The following is a 20,747-nucleotide window of genomic DNA, read 5'->3' on the forward strand; positions in this document are numbered from 1 at the left end:
ACCGTTGAACCCGGGAAGAAAAAACAGGAAATCCACTTATTACCGAATCGCTAGAGCCGCATCGTGCCGTCCGTGCGGCGGACCGAGTGGACGGACACGGAGCATCATGAGACAGCCGCAACGATCTTCACATGTAACGTTGAATCTTGAAGCGGCCACAGCAGGCCCCACTGGCACGGTGTTTCAGGGTACGTACCTGGTGCTGGAGGATGGCCCCCAGCGCCCCACATGCCTTCCTCCATCCGTCTTACCCACTTGCCCGGACAAGGGGGATTCAGGGCAGAGGCCAATCAGAGACCTTGCAATGCTATTACCCGAAGATTAGCCCACCTTCTCGATAGTCAGCACCTCAGCACAGCGGAGTGCAAGGCAGGTGCGCAGCCCCTCTTGACCAGCCGCCCCCAGAGCAACATCCACCCGCAGCTGCTGGTTGTCGTGGTCGTTGCCAGATCGCAGCTAAAGCCACCAGCAGCACCTCATCGTTACCCCGATCGCCAGCACCTCTCCAGCCGTACGTCCCGGCAGCAGCTCGAGAGCGCTCGCTGAGCTCACAAGACCAACGATTGGGCCTATGATAGCGTGAAACTTGCCGGTCCCCCTGACACCGACGCTGTAGACGTCGCCCAAACTGCCACCATGGCCAGCAACAACTCGAACAATATTGATTTAGACCCACTATGGCAGAACACGGACTGGTACGTAGAGCATATTTCTTCTTGCCTATTGGGTTCGGGAATTTTCCCCGCCTATCTCTGTCTCTCATACCCCTAGGGACCATTATTGCCCGTCGGGATGTCGGCTAAGCGGCGACAATCATGTCCACCACGGACGATTCTTGTCTGCTCGGCCGAATCTCTACAGCTCTAATTATAGAGTAGCATGAACGCATGGAAGCTTCAAGGCATGAAATCATGAATAAACTAACAATTACCGTCATTATGCAGGGCGATCGGCCAGTCCCTGATCATGGGATGGGATGGGACCGAGGTGACGCCCCAGATCAAGAGTCTCATTGAGGACCATCATCTCGGCTCTATTATTCTCACAGCAAAGAATCTCAAATGTGTGCCAATCCTTCCCTGGTGAACTATACTCATTTCCGTATCTTCCACAACATGGATGACACGTACCGATAATCGGCCCCCACGTGTAGCTTCTTCAGAGCGCTTCACGTGGATCGGAGTAGGGCTTTGCTAACTCGTTTTTCTCATCAGCTGCTCAACAGACAGCAAGACTTGTCCAGGAGCTCCAGACGATTGCTAAGAATGCGGGGCACCCGTATCCCCTTCTGATTGCCTTAGACCAGGAGAACGGTGGCGTCAACAGTCTCTTCGACGAGGACTATGTCTGTCAGTTCCCTAGCGCTATGGGGGTAGCAGCTACGGGCCGTTCCGACCTGGCATATGAAGTGACTAAAGCTACGGCAACCGAGATCGCAGCATGTGGCGTCAACCTAATGCTTGGTCCTGTCCTGGACGTCCTGAACAATGCCCGTTACCAACCACTCGGTGTGCGGGCTACGTCAGATGACCCCCAAGAGGTTTCTCAGTATTGCCTTTCCGCCCTCAGAGGTATACATGATGCGGGTCTGGCTTCCTGCGGAAAGCATTTCCCGTCTTACGGGAACTTGGATTTCCTTGGATCCAACCTTGACGTACCCATCATTACTCAGACACTTGAAGAGCTTAGCCTTAGCGCTCTGGTCCCCTTTCGGAATGCTATTGCTTCTGGGAAATTAGACGCCATGTTTGTTGGTGGTTGTGGCATCTCGAATCCGTCGATGAATGTCAGTCATGCCTGCTTATCGGACCAAGTCGTTGATGATTTGCTCCGCAACGAGCTTGGGTTCAAGGGAGTAGCCATTTCCGAGTGTCTCGAGATGGAGGCACTTAGCCACGAGCTCGGAGTACAGAATGGGGTTGTCATGGCCATGGAGGCTGGCTGTGATCTCATCCTTCTCTGTCGTGCATACGATATCCAGCTCGAGGGCTTGAAGGGACTCAAACTCGGAGTTGAGAACGGAATCATCACACAAGAGAGACTCCTTACTTCGGTCCGACGAGTCCTCCAACTCAAATCTAGGTGCACATCTTGGTCCAAAGCTCTGCAGCCTGGCGGTATTTCCCTTCTTTCCAAACTACATCCATCTCACCTGGCTCTATCGCGCAAGGCTTACGACGATTCTATCACGGTCATGCGCGATAAGGAGAAGCTTTTGCCTCTCTCCACAAGCATGCATCCCTCCGAGGAGCTTCTTCTTCTCACACCTCTTGTGAAGCCTTTGCCTGCCTCGTCACTTACCAAGAGCCTGCTCAACTCAAAGATAAACGGCCATTCGATGACCCCGACGAATCACGACCACTGGGTTCACAAAACTCGCGACAGGAGTGTAATAATGAGCGGTGAAGGTGTCTTCAGAGAGTTCGGCAAGGAACTGGCACGGTCGCGAAACGGGAAGCTCCTGCATACAAGTTACACGGCCAATGGGGTGAGGCCAGGTGAGAACTCTCCAGTTTCGTATTTAGCCACCAGACTGCAAAGACAATTTCTGACAAGCTCTTAGTGCACGAGAACCTCATCAACAGGGCCTCATGCATTATCATCGTGACTGCCGATGCGAACCGGAATTTATACCAGGCGGGATTTACAAAACATGTTGACATGATGTGCTCCATGCTTCGAAGCAGAGGACAGAAGAAGCAGCTCATTGTGATTGCCGTGAGCTCGCCCTACGACTTTGCCATGGACAAGTCCATAGGTACTTATCTGTGCACCTTCGACTTCACTGAAACCGCCATGCACGCTCTAGTGCGGACATTAGTTGGCGAGATTACCCCATCAGGAAGCCTGCCAGGAACCCTCCGAAAGAGCAAGAAGGTGCTCAAGGCTAGACAACATTGGCTGGTTGAAGAGTATGACCGCGACCGGGATGGCGCAGGACTGGAAGACCTTCTCCAGGCCGTTCATCGCGCCAGTGCTCCCGACCTACAGTTCTTACAGACCAGCAGTGCAGCTACTTTTGAGCTGTTCAACTCCAACATGAAGGAGGCTCACTACGTTGTCCGGAACAGCAGCACGCAGGCATTGTATGGATTTGCCGCTACTTACTACACATCTGGTGTTGGAATCATCGGGGCTCTGTTTGTTGACCCGACAAAGCGCAATGTCTCTGTCGGGCGGTCGCTGCTCCGTCGGGCGCTCAAGAACCTGAAACAGAGGAAGGGACTCCAAAAGATCCAAGTCGGCATAACGTTTCCCGGCGTGTTTCTGGGAGTTCCCATCGACATTGGGGTGAGCCCGACAAAGGAGTGGCTTGGAAATAGCGGCTTTGATATCCAATTTCCCCGACGGTTGACCAACATGGTGATACCCGATCTTGCGAATTGGTCCGCCCCTGAAGGCCTCTCCCAAAGCATTCAAAGAGCTAATATCAGCTTCGACTTGATTCACGGATTGGACAACGCAGATGGTGTCCTCAGCCACGTCCGCTCCAACTCCAACCCCGAAGTCCTCGAGCTTTATAAGGCGGCACTGGCTGAGACAAAGGCCTGCGGAATCGTGCGGGCCAAGGATAACTCGGGTAGTCTGCTGGGGACAATCATCATCTGCAGACAGAACAGCTCCCTTGCCACACACATCCCTCCTCTCATGTCCCATACGGAAGACATCGGTGGGATTCTTGCACCCGTCCTTCCTCCTAGCCCGCTGTCTACCCTCGTGCTACAGGGCCTGGCTTTGATGGGAGTTCGCCAGAACAAGAGCCACAAGGCATCCAAGGTCCTATTTAGTTGGGTAAGTACTTCAGAGGTATAGAGATGTTCTACAGTGTGTTAACTGTTACCAACAGGCCGTTGACGATACGTATGAGCCCCTGTTGGCCATGGGTTTCGACATTCTACAAGCTTTCGAAGAGATTACGAATTCTCCTGACACTGTGAGTTCGCATCCCTCTTTTCTCCTAGACAGACATTGACACGGAGATAGTTCCCAGAACTTTGATCCAAGATGCGCAGCGACTCTTGAATGTATTTGTTAGCGTTCATCGGGGTTTGTCTTATTATGTCACGGCTCCCAGGTTCGAAACTTTGAGTTGTACGATGGGGGGGTTAAACTCGGATGCCGTTTGGATTAGACGGTTTGTCTTGGATATTCTTTGGATTTATGGCCTACTTTAGGGGCTCTGATACCATGCAGCATGGCTCTATCTCTATGTGTGATAATTCTATAGCCCCGTTGCAATTTATTGGTCATTATGGTCGTTTTATGTGTGCATCCACGCCCAGCGCATAACTTAGAGTGACTTGATCGAGACAGCAGGCTCGCCCTCGAGGCTGCGACCAGCCTCGCTGACCTTGACCTGGCCCTTAAGGAACGAGGTATCCTTAAGCTTGCCATCAGATCCAACCTCCAGCTCCCCGACGACCTTGCCGTCGTAGTCCACCACCGTTGTCTTCGCGCCCGCCGAAACCTGGTACAGAGCCACCTCGGCGTTCTCGCTGTAGTCGTACACAGCGCTGGACTTCTCCCTGCTGCCGAGGACGAGGATGGTGTTCTCGCGCACGTACAGCGCCAGAGTCCCGAAGCCGTGCTTCTCCTTGAACCACCCTGGGCCCGTCTTGACCTCGTTGGTGAAGTAGGAAGTCCACTTGCCCTTGGGCAGGTAGAACTCGACCTCGCCGGACTCCTCGAAGACGGGCGCCGCGAGGAGCTGGGAGCCCATCATGAACTGGCGGTCGATGTACCAGGCCGTGGGGTCGTCGGGGAACTCAAGGGCGAGTGAGCGCAGGGACAGTGGGATGCCCTGCTCGATGGACTCCATGGCCTGGGCGTAGAAGTACGGCATGAGGCGCGTCTTGAGGTTGGTCCACTTGGCCAGCGTGCGGGAGCAGCCCTCCTCGGTCTGGTCGTTGTTGTCCACCACCCAGGGGACGCGGTACGAGCCGCTCCCGTGCAGGCGGCTGTGGCTGCAGAGGAGACCCATGGCCACCCAGCGCTTGTACACCCAAGGGGGAGGGGAGCCCTCGAAGCCTCCGATGTCGCAGCTCCAGAAGGAGAAGCCGCTCACGCCCATGGAGAGACCACCGCGGATGGACTCGGCCAGGGCCTCGGGGGTCGACTCGCAATCGCCACCCCATACGAGCGGGAAGCGCTGCGTGCCGGCGGTTGCGGCTCGCGCAAAGAGCACGGCCTCGTTGTCTCCGTAGCGCTTCTGCAGGGCCTCGTAGACGAGCTGGTTGTACTGGAAGGCGTAGTAGTTGTGCATCTTGTGGGGATCGACGGTCTTGTCATGCCACTGGACGTCGATCGAGGGAATGCGCTCGCCAAAGTCCGTCTTGATGGCGTCGACGCCCATGTCGAAGAGGCCGTTGAGGCACTCGGTGTACCACTTCCTAGCCTCCGGGTTTGTGACGTCGAGAATACCGATGCCGGCCTGCCACAGATCCCACTGGAAGATGTCGCCGTTCTTACGCTTCAGGAGGTAGCCCTTCTCGGCAGCGTGCTTGAATACAGCGCCGTGCTGGGCAATGTACGGGTTGATCCAGACGCAGACCTTCTTGCAGAGGCCTTGCTCCTTGAGGCGGGCAATCTGGCCCTTGGGGTCCGGGAAGCGTTCCGAGTCAAAGACAAAGTCGGTCCAGGTGAAAGCCTTCATCCAGTAGCAATCAAAGTGGAAGACGTCGACAGGCGAGCCCCGGGCCTTCATGCCCTCGAGGAATGACGTGACGGTGGCCTCGTCGTAGTTGGTTGTGAAGCTAGTTGTGAGCCACAGGCCAAAGCTCCATCCGGGAACCTTGCCAGGCTTGCCGGTCAAGATGGTGTACCTGTTGAGCACCTCCTTGGGCGAGGGGCCATAGATAATGTACCACTTGATTCTCTGGCCCTCGACGGTCGTCTGAACACGGGTGGCCCTCTCGCTTCCAATCTCGTAGTCCACTCGGCCCGGGTTGTCAACAAAGATGCCGTATCCTCGGTTGCTCATCCAGAAGGAGACGTTCTTGTAGGCCTGGTCACTCGAAGTGCCGCCATCGGCGTTCCAGAGCGACACGCGCTGGCCGACCTTGTTCCAGGCGGTGAATCGCTCTCCCAAGCCGTGTACCGACTCGCCGACCGACAGGTTAGTCTGGAAGAACATGTAGTGCTTGAAGTCTCGCATGTCGGCAAGCTGCATGGGCGTGCTCGGGGAAGGACTGTAGGCGAACCCCAGGCTGCGACGGCCCAGGTTTGTGAGTTGCTTGGAGCCATCGGTGCTGTGGAAGCTGATGCCAAACTTGTGAGGCCCGGGTTCGATGGTGGCAGATAGCGAGCCAGAGCTCAGGGTCGTACCCTTGTCGCTCTTGGTGATCTTGGCCTGGACGGATGGCTTGCCGCCGGGGAAGAGGTCGAAGTAAGGGCCGTTGTTTTGTGAACCAGCCCAGTGTGTCGACTCGAGAGAAATGACACCATCAATCTCGGCTTTGACATCCTATCCGATGTGGTCAGCTCAAGTCATATGGCATGGAGTGATTAACATGGACCAACACACCAGAGTGACGGTGGGCAGATTAAGAGGGTCGCCACGACCACGGAGTTGTTTCATCGGGCAGAGGAGGCTCAACCCCTGCTTGTCGCCAAGGGGAGTAATCTCATGGATGTCTTCAGCATACTCGGTGTGGACGCCCTCGGCGGGCAGCCACATACCATCTCGAAGTTGAACCATGGCGGGGGAAGGCTGATGGAGCCTATTGGTGTCGAGGCTTGTCTAGAGAGAATATAGTGGTTGAACGTAGGAAGACCACAGGTTATTTCTAAGGGACCGTTAGTGACGATGTTGTTGGAGATACAGAAACCCGTCGACAGAGGCACTGTTTCATGACAAGAGCTTGGTGACCCCTCATCACCACGGGGATATATGATATTAGCCGGGCTCGATGGTAGACCCTGACGGTTGATCATGAGAGCTTGAGAGCTTCCCCTCATTGCCCAAACCCCACGTTTGGCGGCGTCAGCGTCATGCAAGCCACTGGGTACCAAGGCGTTGGGGGAAGGGCCGCCACTCGAACGGTTCTGGGAAAGCGGAGGAGCTGGCGCCGTGAGAGAGTCAATTGGTGGGGGGATTTTACCCGGCCGGATGAAGTCGAGGGGATAAAGACGAATTGGCATTGGATGGCGCACGGAATTATATGCTGCCCTTGGATAATTGGATTTACCCAAGAGCGGCCCCCTATATCGGCCAGATAGTCTTATCGACTTGACGCTTCTTGGTTAGACTCGTTGCCAATCCGCGTGCCAACGTAATGGGTCGTGGGAATGCGGCACGGCCATCCGTTGTCTCAACCTCTTGTAAAAGTAGCTGGCCACTGGGGATGCATGGACAGGTACCCGGCCCCAGTTCCTGCAAGATGGAGCCTAATCAGATCCTAGATGGTCTGTTTCCCCAAGTCCTAGTCGGCTTCTCCGCATTTTCCCCAGCTCGACCCTCTCTATTCGTAGCGTCCTCCTCAACTTTGCCCCGGGAAACGGCCGGTGCATCTTTCGTCCACCTTGGCCCCGGAATTGCGATGGGCAATGCATGGCCGGCAAAGCTCGGTCTGGAATTGATGGCTGCATGTCCATCTGTCTGGGTTTTCGTTGTGGCGCACAGGGGATCCGTTTCTCGGTGCCCCTTACTTATATCATGAGGAAGCCCTCGCCCACAGATGTTGTCCCTCCTCTAGCAGTCGAACCTTCGCGATTCCAATTGACCAGCCCACGAGCTTCTGTGAGCTGCCATCATGAAGTTCTCTCTTGCTCTCGGCACCACGGTGCTGGCAGGCCTGTCCCAGGCTGCCGATCGGAGGCCGGTCTACAAGGACCCAAAGGCCAAGCTGGACCATAGAGTCGCTGACCTGCTCAAGCGCATGAGTGTTGAGGAGAAGACGTCCCAGCTCATCCAGGGCGACGTTCGCAGCTACCTCGACTTGACGGATGGGACCTTCAATAAGTCCGGCTTGGAATGGAGCATGACGGACCGTGGCCACGCCGTCTGGACGGGCTTGTACACCAAGCCCGAGTACGTCAACAAGGGCGCGCGCATTGCTCAAGACTACCAGATGAACCAGACAGAGCTAGGTTAGTCATTGGTCAAGGTGGCACCGATGGAATGACTTCTGCTAACTCCTTCAAGGTATCCCGACCTACATCCAGAGCGAAGGCCTCCACGGATTCCTCGCCCTTAATGCGACAATCTTCAACTCGCCCATCGCCATGGGTTGCTCATTCAACCCCGAGCTGGTGGAGAAGATGGCAAACGCTATTGCTGTCGAGGCGCTGGCCCTTGGTGTCAACCAGCTCTTTGCGCCCGTGGTCGATCTTGCACGGGAACTCCGATTCGGTCGAGTCGAGGAGACGTTCGGCGAGGATCCATACCTGTGAGCCCAGACACACACACACACACACACACACACACACACACACACACACCATAACCGGGGCAATTGCTGATACCAAATCCAGGGCTGGAGAATTCGGCTACCACTTCGCCAAGGGGCTTCAGGACAAGGGCGTGTCAGCCCAAGTCAAGCACTTTGTACGCAATTGCCCAATCTCCATGCTCTGGCGCCGCTAATTCATTAGGCTGCCTTCGCCTCTCCCGAGCAAGGCATCAACACCGCCCCTGTCCACGGAGGTGAACGCGAGTTGCGGAGCATTTACCTTCCTCCTCTGAAGCGCGCTATTTTGGACAGCGGTGCTTGGTCCATTATGTCGTCGTATAACTCGTACGATGGCATTCCCACCGTTGCCGACCACCACCTCCTGACTGAGATCCTGCGTGAGGAGTGGGGATATGATTTCTATGTCATCTCTGATGCTGGTGGGACGGCTCGTGTGGCTGATGAGTTCCACCTCTGCCCCGAAGGAGACAATGAGTGCATTACCCTGAAGGTGAGTTTCCCTTCCTTGGCCTTCGGTGCGTGCGTTTCTAAAATGAAAGTGTAGACACTACCGGCTGGTAATGATGTTGAGATGGGTGGCGGCCATTACAGCTTCGAGACCATCCCCGACTTGATCAAGTCCAAGAAGCTTAGCATGAAGACTCTGGACACTGCCGTGTCACGAGTTCTCCGCGCCAAGTTTGCCCAAGGCCTGTTTGAGAAGCCTTATTCTGGAGTTCCAGACGATGAGATCTTCAAGTATCTCAACACCAAGGAGCACAAGAAGATCGCCCAGGACCTTGATGCTGAGAGCATTGTGGTGCTGGAGAACCATGACAACGTTCTTCCCCTGAAGAAGGATGCCAATGTCGCCGTCATCGGCCCCATGGCTCATGGTTATGTCAACGTAAGTCATCGGCCGCATTGGTCCCCTTGTTCCAGGTACTGATTTTTGCATTAGTACGGAGACTATGTCATCCACACCGCCATGAGCCGTGGCGTCACGCCCCTGGATGGTATCGAGGCGCTTAGTGAGGGCAAGATCACCTATGCTCAAGGCTGCGAACGCTGGTCAAATGATGAGTCGGGCTTCGAGGAGGCGATTGCCGCTGCTGAGAGCGCTGATGTGGCAGTTGTTGTTGTGGGAACTTGGTCCCGCGACCAGGATGAACTCTGGGGCGGACTCAACGCCACTACCGGTGAACACATTGATGTCCACGACCTGAGCCTTGTTGGCGCCATGCCTCGCCTGGTCAAGGCCATTATCGACACCGGAAAGCCGACTGTCGTCGTCTACAGCTCAGGAAAACCCATCACCGAGCCGTGGATTTCCGAAGAGGCTGCCGGTCTCGTGCAGCAGTTCTACCAGTCCGAGATGGGCGGCCACGCTCTGGCTAGTATCCTGTACGGCGATGTCAACCCATCTGGCAGGCTGTCTGTCAGCTTCCCCCATGACGTTGGCACCCTCCCCATTTACTACAACCACCTCAGCTCGGCTCGGGCCTACCCGAACCCCGGACGTGAGTATGCCAACGGGACGCTCGTCTTCGGAAACAACTATGTGCTTGCGGACCCCACAGCGTTGTACGAGTTCGGTTACGGACAGTCGTACAGCACGTTTGAGTTCTCTTCCATCTCGGCATCTTCTAAGAAGCTTTCGCGCAAGGACACCGTTACCATCTCTGTCGATGTGAGCAACACCTCGAAGCGAGATGGCGCCGAGGTTGTCCAGCTTTACGTCAAGGACCTCGTCAGCAGCGTGGAGGTTGCTCGTTACTCCCTCAAGGGCTTCAAGAAGGTCATGGTCAAGGCAGGCGAGACCGAGACGGTCGAAATTGATCTCAAGGTTGCGGATTGGGGGCTTTGGGACCGCAAGATGAAGTACGTGGTTGAGCCTGGTGAGTTCGTGGTATTTGTTGGCACTTCGAGCGAGAATTTTGTAGGAAACGTAACCGTCGCCGTTCAGTGAGGATAGATATACTAGAACGTGCCTCTAAAAGGTCAAAAAGCGGAGAAGAGAAATACAATTAGACTACGAAGTACCCATTGTACGTTTGTACTCCTAGAGTAATAAATACAGAGTACACCGAGTGACACCAAGAAGGGTCAGATTTCCAGGTTGTGGTGAATCCTCAGGAGGAAATGGGAAATTTGTGGGCCCTCCTGCTTAGTCATTTAATCAGGCGGCATCGGCGAAAACGGGCGCCGGAGTTCGGCATCTGATTGGTGCAGGCCCAGCCAGTGCTGTCATGGCCCACAGAGAGGCGGGCAGCCTCGTTGCTGGCTTGGGCGGTTCTGCCGCTCCTGCTCGCGCGTTCTTAGGTGCCCTCTTCTCGGCCTACCTCTCTGTTGGTAAATTTCCTTCCCGCAAGCGAACCCTGTGCTAGAGCATCCCGACGTTGTATGCGCTACCGCCTGCACTTTATTCGGCTCCCTATGCCCTTTTTCAAGGCAATCCCCAATTGTCGACTCCCTTAGGCCCCTCTCCGTGTCTGCGACGAGCCACCGCTCTCCCACCACGAGCTGGACCTTCTGTCCACGATCACGAGACAGCGGGCCAAACATGGCGACGCAACAAGTTCTCTTTGCCGAAACAATAGCCGGCATGAAGAAGGCGTTCAAGCGAAGAGCATATGGTTAGCCACCGTCGGGCCTCCCTCCATCCTCCTGTTGCTAACCCTGTGCGACCCCCAGATTCTGATTCCGACTCCGAAATTGAAACCTACAGCAACCGCGGCCACAAGCTTAAGAAACGGGCTCGATTTGCGCACAAGGGACAGATGCTACCGACGGAGGGCCCAAGTGCCTACAAGGATGTAAGATAGTCCTCCGTCTTCGAAATGGACTCAGGGATCGAATTGACCATAATTGCACAGACTGTTGACTATGCCGGCGTTCGAAGAGCGATCCTTTACCGAAACCCGCCACTAGTTGATGAAGACGGTTACGAGGTCGATAGCGAAGATGATGAAGAACGTATTGAGGAAGCGATGGCCTCAGCCGCAGAGCTGAACCCCTACGCCAATGTGCGCCTCGAGCGTAGGTTAAGCCTTGGGCGCCTGTGGCGATTGAATGCTAGCTGACATGATCAGATATGCTTGCTCCTCTGACCGCCTCGACCGATTTGCCAAGCCATCCGACACTCTCCAAGCCTTTCACGTCTCCGAATTTGACCAACTTAGTCGAGCAGAGTAGAAGTATGATGCAGAGAGAGAATCGGGCTCTGTGGCGAGTTCGTCACCTCTGGACAGCTCTTTGCGGAGATCAGACCTGGGTGCCTTGCGAGACCATGCTTGGAACCAATGATGCAGAGCTTTACACCGATGACCATGTGGCGCGACATCTTATGAGTCTCACCAAAGCTCCAGCCGACGGCGATGGCGAGCCAGCGTCACTCGCTAATGGGGCTAACAAAGCCTGGAAACCCTACCATGACGGATCGCAAGGTACGACCGAAGACCACAACGAAGACGGGGACGTATCGATGGCGGACGCAGGCCCGAGCCACGAGAATAAAAACAACTCTTCAGAAATCGACGCGGATGCACGGCCCGGGGACTCCGACATGAAAATTTTCGGGGGGAAGAATAAAATCGAAAACGTTCCTCGAGACCAAGGAAAAATGGGCAACGACCAAGCCGTGACGAATGGTAATGTGGCCACGCAGTCCGATACGAAGGGGGCCGGAGAGGCAAGACCGCGACTACCTGTCGCGTCGGGCAACGGTCTCTCTCAGTCGGACGAAACTGGGAATAATGCCCCGTCGATCATATCAGAAAACACTGAGCAACCATTCGTACACCCAATGTTCCTGGCGCCTCCTGGTCTTGGGGGAGAGCGCGATCTGGGTGTTCCCGAGGGTGAAGCGGAAGATGTCCGGAGGCTCCTCGCCATGTTTGTTCAAAAACAGGAAGAGGTAAGCCGGGGAGTGTCAAAATTGTACAACGGCTTGGCCAAAGCTCACCGGCTTCGCACGGCCGTTTTGCACTGGTCGAAGGCCGAGGCTCATTGCGGCGTGAACCGGGACCTGTCAGATGGAGAGGATTGGTACGACAAGGAGGAATGGGGTCTAACGGAGGACCTTAAGAAGGGACAGGACGACGAGGAGGAAGATACGACAACCACGTCGAAGAAGACAAGAGGACGCCGATGAGCCTCCCTTGCCAGGCAAGAGACCGAGTTGCTTCTGAAGATACCCCTTGGATTTCCTGACGACGATAATGACTGGAGAAGATAGGCGTAAATACATGGGGACTGGCATTTGTCTTTCACAAAAGCAGTTGTTTACTCATTTGACCTGATCGACCTTGTACGTATGGAGGGTGTTTGGAGTTTCGGAAACCCGCGCTTGTCGATAGAGACCAGCGGGATTGGGTGGACGCATAGCTTCGGCTTTGTTTTGGTTAGACATCATGGAATCAATTGAGAGAGTCGAATCGAGACCTTTGGCAAACAAAGCTGGAGAAGTGTGCGTTCCTGGGGTGACGCTGCAGACGCAGTTGTGGTCCACTGAGTAATACTCCCACTTTCAGGTGACTTCATTTCAGGGCCCCGCCCGCACGCGACTATCCTGATCCCCGAGAGCTGTTCGTTGCCAAACCCTCCAACTTTCCCACCAGTACTCACCGCGAGCGACGAGTTCAACTTAGTTTGCCGACAACCACACCGCGCCTTGCATCGCATTGAAAGGAAAGATACCATATATATCTGAACATAAATCAGTCATCATGGCGGATATTATTCGCGATTTCGCCAACTATGTCGATTTCGACAAGCAGAGCTTGCTAGGTACTTGCCCAAAGCTCCCCAAAGCTTGTGACGCCATTCCCGCTAATCACGATGGGTCGCTGGACAGTGTCGGCTGCCGCTATTGCATTTAATCCTACCTTCTGGAAGTGAGTGAGAAGTTGATGTGAACAATCGTGAGACATTTCTAACCTCGCCTTAGCATTGTTGCCCGTCAAGGTTTGCACAATTTTGCTGCTATCCCCCAAAGCGCGCACAGCCGGACACTGACCCGATCGTTCGAACTCATGTAGAATACCACAACAAGGTCCTGACGAAGCTCTTTGGCGGCCGATCCGTAGCGGCGTGCTATGGCCTGGCCGCGACCATCTTCTCGCTCGGCCTGGTCCGCGATTACCTGTACAAGACGGCCATCGCCGAACAGCCCACGCACCCGCTCCTCCTCACTGTGTACCCGCAGGCCGCGGCCTACACGCTCATCGCCATCGGTAACATCTTTGTCATCAGCTCGACGCTGAGGCTGGGCATCACGGGCACGTTCCTGGGTGACTACTTCGGCATTCTGCTCGACGAGATGGTGACGGGCTTCCCGTTCAACGTGGTTGGCGCCCCCATGTACTGGGGCTCGACCATGAGCTTCCTCGGCACCGCCCTGCTCTTCGGAAAGCCTGCCGGTATCCTCCTGACGGGCTGGGTGCTCATTGTGTATCTGGTGGCGCTGCGCCTTGAGGACCCCTTCACCGCTGAGATCTACGCCAAGCGCGAGCGCGAGCGTGCCGCCACCAAGTCAGGCAAGAAGCAGAAGTAAACGACACAGAACAAGATTCCGACACCGATCGACCCTCCCTGGAAAGGCAGCCCGCCTTGAGAGTCGTAGACGCGGAACGGAAAATATCTCTATTGGGCATTTGTGTTCAACCAAGTACGTCGGAGTCAAATTTATATCGACATTTGGCGCGGAGTTTGGCGAAGTCAAGGCCGTTTCAACAGGCACGAAGCGAAAAGGTGCGGTACGTCAACTGACGATCGATGGCATTGGGTATTGAGCGATGATGGGAGAACTACACATAGAATGGCATAACATAGGTACATTTGTATGGAGGGCAGATAATGATTCAAATTTACACATGCGTATCCGTTCACTTGGTGACACTGTAAAACTGTAAGGTACGGTTAGTAGGTATCTAGCCACGGTACAACGCCATGACGCCATGGCCAGGTGGTGGATTTGGGCCGTTTGCATACCTACCCACGGAGTACCTAGTATGCAAATGGGCCCAAACGAGGTCCAAATACTATGAGCAAGGCTTGGAAGAATTTACCACCAGGCCTTAAAAGGATAATCAGGGATATGTCTAATTGAGGCAGGGGCAACGACGTCAGCAAGCATGTGCCTGCCATGAGTTTCCATGACTGCCTAGGTGGTGAACCGACCCGACCGGAAGCTCCACTACCTTCTACGCCGACATGCCACAGCCCCGCGCCTGCCCCCCACCAGGTCAGGCACTCGGTTGATCATCAGGAAGCTTCGGGTCCAATGTTAAAATGAACTACTAAGATAGAAATCCTTAAAGCCTGCGAATTCTGGCCCGCTCACTTCTGAGCTGCATCCTCTGACATCTCTGCCGCAGCTGTGGCTGTCCAATGATCAGGAAGGCCGTACAAAGGAGCTCCCTGGCGCCTGACCAGCAACGACGTCACGCGGGGTTTGACTGCCCGTTGCCCTGCCAAACTCACAGCCGGGGCGCCGCGATAGCTTCACGACAGGTGTATTGGGCGCAGAAAGAAACCTGTGAGATACCAGTGAGGCTTTGAAACTAGAGCTCCATCATGTTTCAGCAAGTATGTCCCCTATGGCCCAAGGCCAGCGGCTTGCCGCCGAGCAGGTCTTGGGCTTCGCCGTCGCAGTCCATTTCACGAAGCGCCTCTCCCAACCCCTCCAAACTAGCTCTCATATCCTTCCCTGCAGCTGCTGACCTCACCACAGAAGAAGCCCTACTCGGCGGTCACCGTCACCATCGAGAATCTCACTGGGGAGAGATACGAGGAGGATGACTTCAGTGGGATCCCCGAGTTAGTTGAGGTGATCAAGCTCCAGAGCACTGGTCCCACGGAAGCCGCGCGTGCGATCCGGAAGAAACTCAAATACGGCACTGTCCACCGCCAGATCCGTGCCTTGGTCCTCCTCGACGGGCTTATCCAGAACGCCGGCCCAAGGTTCCAACGCACTTTCGCCGACGAACCCCTCCTGGAGCGGCTTCGTGTCTGTGGAACTTCTAATCTTTCAGACCCCGATGTTAAAAAGAAGTGCAGAGAGCTCTTTCGCCAGTGGTCGAACTATTCGGGAACGCCTGGGCTGAACAAGATTGCCCAGTTACACAAAGTAAGATTGGACCGATGCTGGCTGATTAGGAACACGGCTAACCATCGTAGGAACTTCCCAAGAAGAAAGTAGCTGCGACTCAGGAGAGATCCAAGGTCATCCGAGAGACAGAGGAGAATCCATTTGGCGATGATGAGGAGGAGGAGGCTCGGAAAGCTGCCGAACAACAAGCTACTGCGGGCTCTTCCAGTGCCACGGGCTCATCTCCCCGAGCGCACAGCACATCTCACTCCATTGCAGCCCAGAAGTCTGGAACAGGTTCTTCATTCTTTGGGTCGTCCAAGGACAAGAAGAAGGATAAGAGCAAGTCAAAGCGGAAGCCATTCAACCTTGAGGCCGAGAAGGGTCAGATGAAGGCTGTGATTGCAGACGCCTCAATCACTTCCACGAATCTCCTGAACACACTACAGACGATCAACCGCGAAACTGAGCAAATTTCAGACAACAAAGATGCCGTTGAGAAGTTCGAGAGTTGCAAGCAGCTACGAAGACGAGTTTTGCGATATGTACGTTCACCGAACAGTACTACCTCCACGCCGCGCCTAACCCCGACCAGATTCACAATGTTGAAGATGAGCAATTTTTGGGGAGCTTGCTCAACGCGAACGATGTTCTCGTTCACGCTCTCATGTCGTTCGAGCAGCTAGATCGCTCTATTGACGCCGACAGTGATTCCGACGATGAGCTTGCCGAGCAAGCTCACATGTATCGAAGTATGTGGCGGTGCCATGCAGGGTCGCTCAAACTGCTAACCCAAGAAATCACAGTGGCTACAATGAAAGGCAAAGAGACCTCCTCAGGTCCCTCGTCCCCAACCTCCCCTCAGCCCCCCGATCTGGCTGGGCTGAGCTTGAAGGCCGCCCCTCCTCCCCGGCCACCTGCAGCTACGAAGCCAAACGCACCTCCGCCGCCCAAGCCCCCGAGACCAGTTGCGAACGAGCCAGAGTCTGAGCCAGATGACGACGAGAATGATCCGTTCGGCGATAAGAATGTAGTGGACACTCCCGCTTTTGAAAGGGAAGAGCCTAGGTGGTGATCGTGGGGGACTTGGGGGGGGCTTTATTTTTGCAATTTTATAAGATTAAGCTCAACGACTTGAGCTGAGTATGAAAGCTACAGGATTTTTGTATTCGTATACTGTTCGGTGAGAGATATCTTAGCTCGAGTTTGTCGAGACTCTAAACTCAGCGGTATTGTGTGTCTATTGCACACGCCTCCTCGCCTGACGACCCGAGTCAATACTAGCATGTAAACCAATCATAAGCCTGTTACTTCTATTATCTATCTGGAACTTGGAAGTCAAATGCGAAATATTGCTAGGGGCGGGAACTCGTCTTGTTGGGCCGAGTGCCAAGGTACTCGTAGGAGTGATCATACAACGGGGTACGAGTACGTGCTTGAACACTGCCGTCCCCCGCACAGTTTGACCTGAATAATGTGCGTCACCGTTAGCAACTTTGCTCACGGGCCATGATTGTGCCATGGTCCCCAGTGTTGTTTAGTAGCCAAGCAATTGATCACTGCTGGATGATCTCAGGTGTCGGCCGCTCTGGTTTGAGAACTGGCCGGCAGTCCCGCCCCGGACCGGCTTGGTATCATCTCATCCTCTCGGAAGGATTCCCAGGCAGCACGAGGATGCCCCTGCAGCATGCCATGATGATTTGTAGTGGATGTCAGCCAGGGCATAGCCTCGAGAGGAGGGGGAGGGGTGAGGGGGGGCGGGCTATAAAACTCATATTGATCACGGTCTCACATCAGGGATCAAGATTCAAGACGGTTGTTCATGCAAGGCCATGAGTCGGTTGTCTCACATCCTCCGCTGTCGGCATGGTCTTGGGGGAAAAGGAAAGGGAGAGGTGATGTCTTGGAAAGAGGCTGCCTAGGCGGAATCGTCCGTTTGTGCAACTCTACGGGCAACCTCATAAGCACGACATATTACTCGTATGGGAGGTCTAGGCAAGAAACGGGAGGGAGTGTTTCAGCAATGAGCAAAGCGACGGAAGGAACTGATAGACTTTACTACGTAGAAAAGGAACGAAGGCCTCGGCCTCAGGGCTCTTCTAAGACATGTGCGGTACGGATAGGCCTAGTACGCGTACACCGCAAGTGTGCGATTAGTTATTAGCCCATGCTGAACGTCTCGTCTCAGCCGATTCTTCATCCGTCAACCGAGGGCCCCTCATACTCAGCTGGCTTCGCCTGGGCAAAGACTATGAAATGTGGGGGTTCTCGGTGAGAGCCGCTGGTTGACCGAGAGTAATATGATGCTGACGATGCTGGGTGTGCGCTGAGTGCCCAGCACAAAAGTCGGGCGCTGGCAACGCGGTTTGAACTCTCTGACAAAAAATACAAGTAAGCGGGTGGGTGTCTAATCACGACGACACACAACCTTTCTTTTTCCTCGACGGCTCGTTTGATTTTCGAGGACAACTCGGTCTGGGCATCTTGGGGGCGCTTGGGGCCTTTTGCCCCGGCCGTTGGCAGTTGAGCTGTTGGACCGCTGAAGACACGGCGGATGAAGTCGAGGCACTCAGGGAACCTAAGCACAATCTTTGCAGAAGCCTAGACCCGTGTCTGTGAGAAGGTTGCAACTCGGATGAGAAACTCTGCAGAGGTGGCCTGCAACTGAAACCCGGCTGACAGGGAGCTCAAAGACGTAGCTTCAGAGATCAAGAGTCCACCAAGTCGGTGGCTCAAGACGACACTTGCCATATTGTATTTGAATGTCTTCCCCAAGCATGAGTACATAGGTAGCTATGGATACATCTGAGCCCCTTCAGGGGCACGCTCGAGGAGCATTAGCATCGTCAGCCGACGATGATGTGGTTGAGGCATGGACGGTGGGTGAGCTGGCAGCGAGAGGTTGAGTCAGATACACGGACGGTCAAACACCAAGAGTGCCTTGGGAACCCCAGATTTACTCCCTAGTCAGACATCCGTGCTGGCAGGAGTCGGAACTCATGATCTGTGCACCATCAGGAAGCACCTTGGCGGCGCACAAATGATGATGGCAACGAGTCGTGACGACCGAAGTGGAATGCTTCGAGAAGGCTTCCATAGTCCACAGAGGTGGATGCAATCATGCATGGCGCTGCAACATGGATGTTGCATGGTGCATTGGCGTCACTGGTGTGGCACGGCGTCCCCGAAGGCTGTCAGCCTCGCTGGACGAGCACCTTGTCGCGACAGTCGCTGGGACTTCTTTTGTCGTTTCTCCCCTTGTTGGGGCCAGCTGCCAGCCACCGCCGTCGTCGAAGGTTCTGAATCAGAATGCGCTTGTCTCAATTCGAGCGTCAATAGGGACGATGACCAACCAACTGATTGCCGCTGGTGTTGGTCCTTTGTGGTTGGGAGACGGATGCCATTGCCAGGCTAGCCAATGGCTGGCGAAAGCATCATAGGGAATGGTCACATGGCGATAAGTGCATTGATGGCATCGTTCGGAGTCAAGAAGGGAGCTAGTAATGCAAAACGTGCACTCCAACCATCATCATGCAGCCCTTTGCAGGGGGGGTTTAACGAGATGGAGACTGGGACACTGGGTTGGGGAGCTGCCGCTGGGCAGATCGACAATAGCAACAGCCGAGAGCCAGGGCCTCTCTGATGCCATTGTTCTCTGCGATCTGCCAACTGAAGCCGCTACGTTGGGTCCGACCATGCCAGTACCTACTTTATCGATACGCTCATGGCCCTGTCTGGTCCATGCACAGAGTCGAGTGGTCGACCCGCGATAGCAACAACTAGTGAACCGACAGCCGCTGATGGGGAGAGGACTTGCGGCCCTGTTCGTGGGAGCATGGGGATCTGAGACCACTCGCAACGGGGCAATTACCCGCTGCAAGAAGTGCTCCGCGAGTCAGCCTTGTTGATCTGTATTACTCCCAGGCATACGAATACTCAATAGAGCTTTGCGAAATAACTCCGACGAAGGATTCGGCCGACTTAGCCCCTAGTGACTCGCTGTACTACTCTAAAGGCAGACGAATCGCCGCAAGGCATGCCCATCATACGGTTGCTCAAGGATCACTAAACGCCGAACTTATCAAAGTCCTAGGGGGCTACTACGTAGCTTCGTCAGTTCCAACCCATCTGTCGATTTACACTAGAACAGCCGTCAGCTTCGCTCTTTGCAATCTAGCATGGCTTGGCGCTGAAGAGTATTCTCCCAACGCCCGTCTCTACTAGCCAACAAACATTTGTCTCGGCGGCAAGCCGCAACTGGGACAGGGTTGTCAGACTGCCAGACTGAAGATAGCGATGGTAATACTTCGGTAGTTAGGACCCATCCATGGACAATAGATGGCCGCTTCTATTGAGGAGGCACCCTGCGGCGCGAGCTCTGATCACGCCGTTCCTCGCATGCGACTCTCATAGAGGGCGCCAATTCAGCCAGTGGCGTCGTACCTCCAGCCAACATGCCTTTCTTGGACTGTTTGTCCCTACATTCTGGAATACCGAGTGTTTTGGCGCTGGGCAAGTGGGTTGACGACGGTTTTGTTCCGCAACTCGAGGCTCGCCGGGGCCGTTGCAGGCCCCGCCAAGACCAAAGTAAAGGAATCCGTCTGTAGTTGCTGACGACTATTGCTCGAGAGACCTGCTCGAAAAGCATTAGGCGGGAGTAGTATGAGTAGTTCGTCGTCTCAGGCAAGCCGTCCGAGGCACTTGGCTGCCGGGTTCCAGCCGTCGGCAGGCATTAACGTCGCGGTCCAGGAACGGGCGGCCCACGATCGGCCGCATCTCGATAGCTGGTGCTGGCCGAGCCGCCGAGTGTCCCCTGCGGCCCTGCAGCAGCCGCACCACATGCTATTGAGCATGTTATTGACGCACTGCCGGGGCGACGAGCCTTCCGCTGGCTTCTTGAATGCTTCTCGAAGGTCTGCAGAACAATGCTTGCTTACCTCTGGGGGTGGGATGCGGGCGGCAAGGGTGGGCATCACAGCTGGAATAACTGGGCGAAGAGAAGCAAAGAGAACGAGGGTAAACAGGGGTTTCGGGCGCTTGTGGCTTCGGCGGACGGCGGGACCAGGAGCCCAGTGGGCCACCAGGCTGGCAGGCTCCTGCAGGGTTTCATTCCAGAAGCCTTCTGGAAGCATGTCTGGTGGGGCTAGTGAGCCACCTGCTCACCCCCTGTCGAATCTTCTGGTCCACTAACCAGCTAGGCCCCTGGCCTTGGACGCGAGTCCATGTGTCACGGCCGCCTCACTGGCCTGAGAAGTGTGCTGGACCAT

The 20,747-nt window shown here is 55.0% G+C and overlaps 6 protein-coding genes across 6 annotated transcripts; 5 read left to right on the forward strand and 1 right to left on the reverse strand.

Annotated features, from left to right (window-relative positions):
• Window positions 1-636: 636 nt before the first annotated feature.
• ACO1O0_001906 (glycoside hydrolase superfamily) lies at window positions 637-3,999 on the forward strand (the record flags this gene model as incomplete). Its single annotated transcript, XM_083191385.1, has 6 exons — window positions 637-695; window positions 945-1,063; window positions 1,215-2,498; window positions 2,564-3,792; window positions 3,848-3,934; window positions 3,985-3,999. The coding sequence occupies 6 exons, from the start codon at window positions 637-639 to the stop codon at window positions 3,997-3,999; spliced, it is 2,793 nt and encodes a 930-aa protein (XP_083052599.1).
• A 292-nt stretch (window positions 4,000-4,291) lies between these two features.
• Window positions 4,292-6,697, reverse strand: ACO1O0_001907 (glycosyl hydrolases family 31-domain-containing protein; the record flags this gene model as incomplete). The annotated part of the gene is made up of 2 exons (XM_083191386.1): window positions 4,292-6,463; window positions 6,524-6,697. 2 exons carry the CDS (start codon window positions 6,695-6,697, stop codon window positions 4,292-4,294), a joined length of 2,346 nt encoding a protein of 781 aa, XP_083052600.1.
• Window positions 6,698-7,751: 1,054 nt separating this feature from the next.
• ACO1O0_001908 (glycoside hydrolase superfamily) lies at window positions 7,752-10,359 on the forward strand (the record flags this gene model as incomplete). Its single annotated transcript, XM_083191387.1, has 6 exons — window positions 7,752-8,088; window positions 8,144-8,387; window positions 8,473-8,545; window positions 8,593-8,901; window positions 8,956-9,297; window positions 9,352-10,359. 6 exons carry the CDS (start codon window positions 7,752-7,754, stop codon window positions 10,357-10,359), a joined length of 2,313 nt encoding a protein of 770 aa, XP_083052601.1.
• Window positions 10,360-10,953: 594 nt separating this feature from the next.
• Window positions 10,954-12,543, forward strand: ACO1O0_001909 (RXT2-like protein; the record flags this gene model as incomplete). The annotated part of the gene is made up of 4 exons (XM_083191388.1): window positions 10,954-11,026; window positions 11,085-11,206; window positions 11,267-11,429; window positions 11,642-12,543. 4 exons carry the CDS (start codon window positions 10,954-10,956, stop codon window positions 12,541-12,543), a joined length of 1,260 nt encoding a protein of 419 aa, XP_083052602.1.
• A 574-nt stretch (window positions 12,544-13,117) lies between these two features.
• OPI3 (bifunctional phosphatidyl-N-methylethanolamine N-methyltransferase/phosphatidyl-N-dimethylethanolamine N-methyltransferase) lies at window positions 13,118-13,944 on the forward strand (the record flags this gene model as incomplete). Its single annotated transcript, XM_083191389.1, has 2 exons — window positions 13,118-13,178; window positions 13,430-13,944. 2 exons carry the CDS (start codon window positions 13,118-13,120, stop codon window positions 13,942-13,944), a joined length of 576 nt encoding a protein of 191 aa, XP_083052603.1.
• A 1,022-nt stretch (window positions 13,945-14,966) lies between these two features.
• On the forward strand, window positions 14,967-16,555 carry ACO1O0_001911 (LSB5 family protein; the record flags this gene model as incomplete). The annotated part of the gene is given in 5 exon segments (XM_083191390.1): window positions 14,967-14,978; window positions 15,124-15,519; window positions 15,570-16,025; window positions 16,043-16,232; window positions 16,287-16,555. 5 exon segments carry the CDS (start codon window positions 14,967-14,969, stop codon window positions 16,553-16,555), a joined length of 1,323 nt encoding a protein of 440 aa, XP_083052604.1.
• Window positions 16,556-20,747: the final 4,192 nt, after the last annotated feature.

Source organism: Amphichorda felina (genome assembly GCF_050947745.1).
Source record: "Amphichorda felina strain 45539 chromosome Unknown scaffold_2, whole genome shotgun sequence".
NCBI lineage: Eukaryota > Fungi > Ascomycota > Sordariomycetes > Hypocreales > Bionectriaceae > Amphichorda > Amphichorda felina.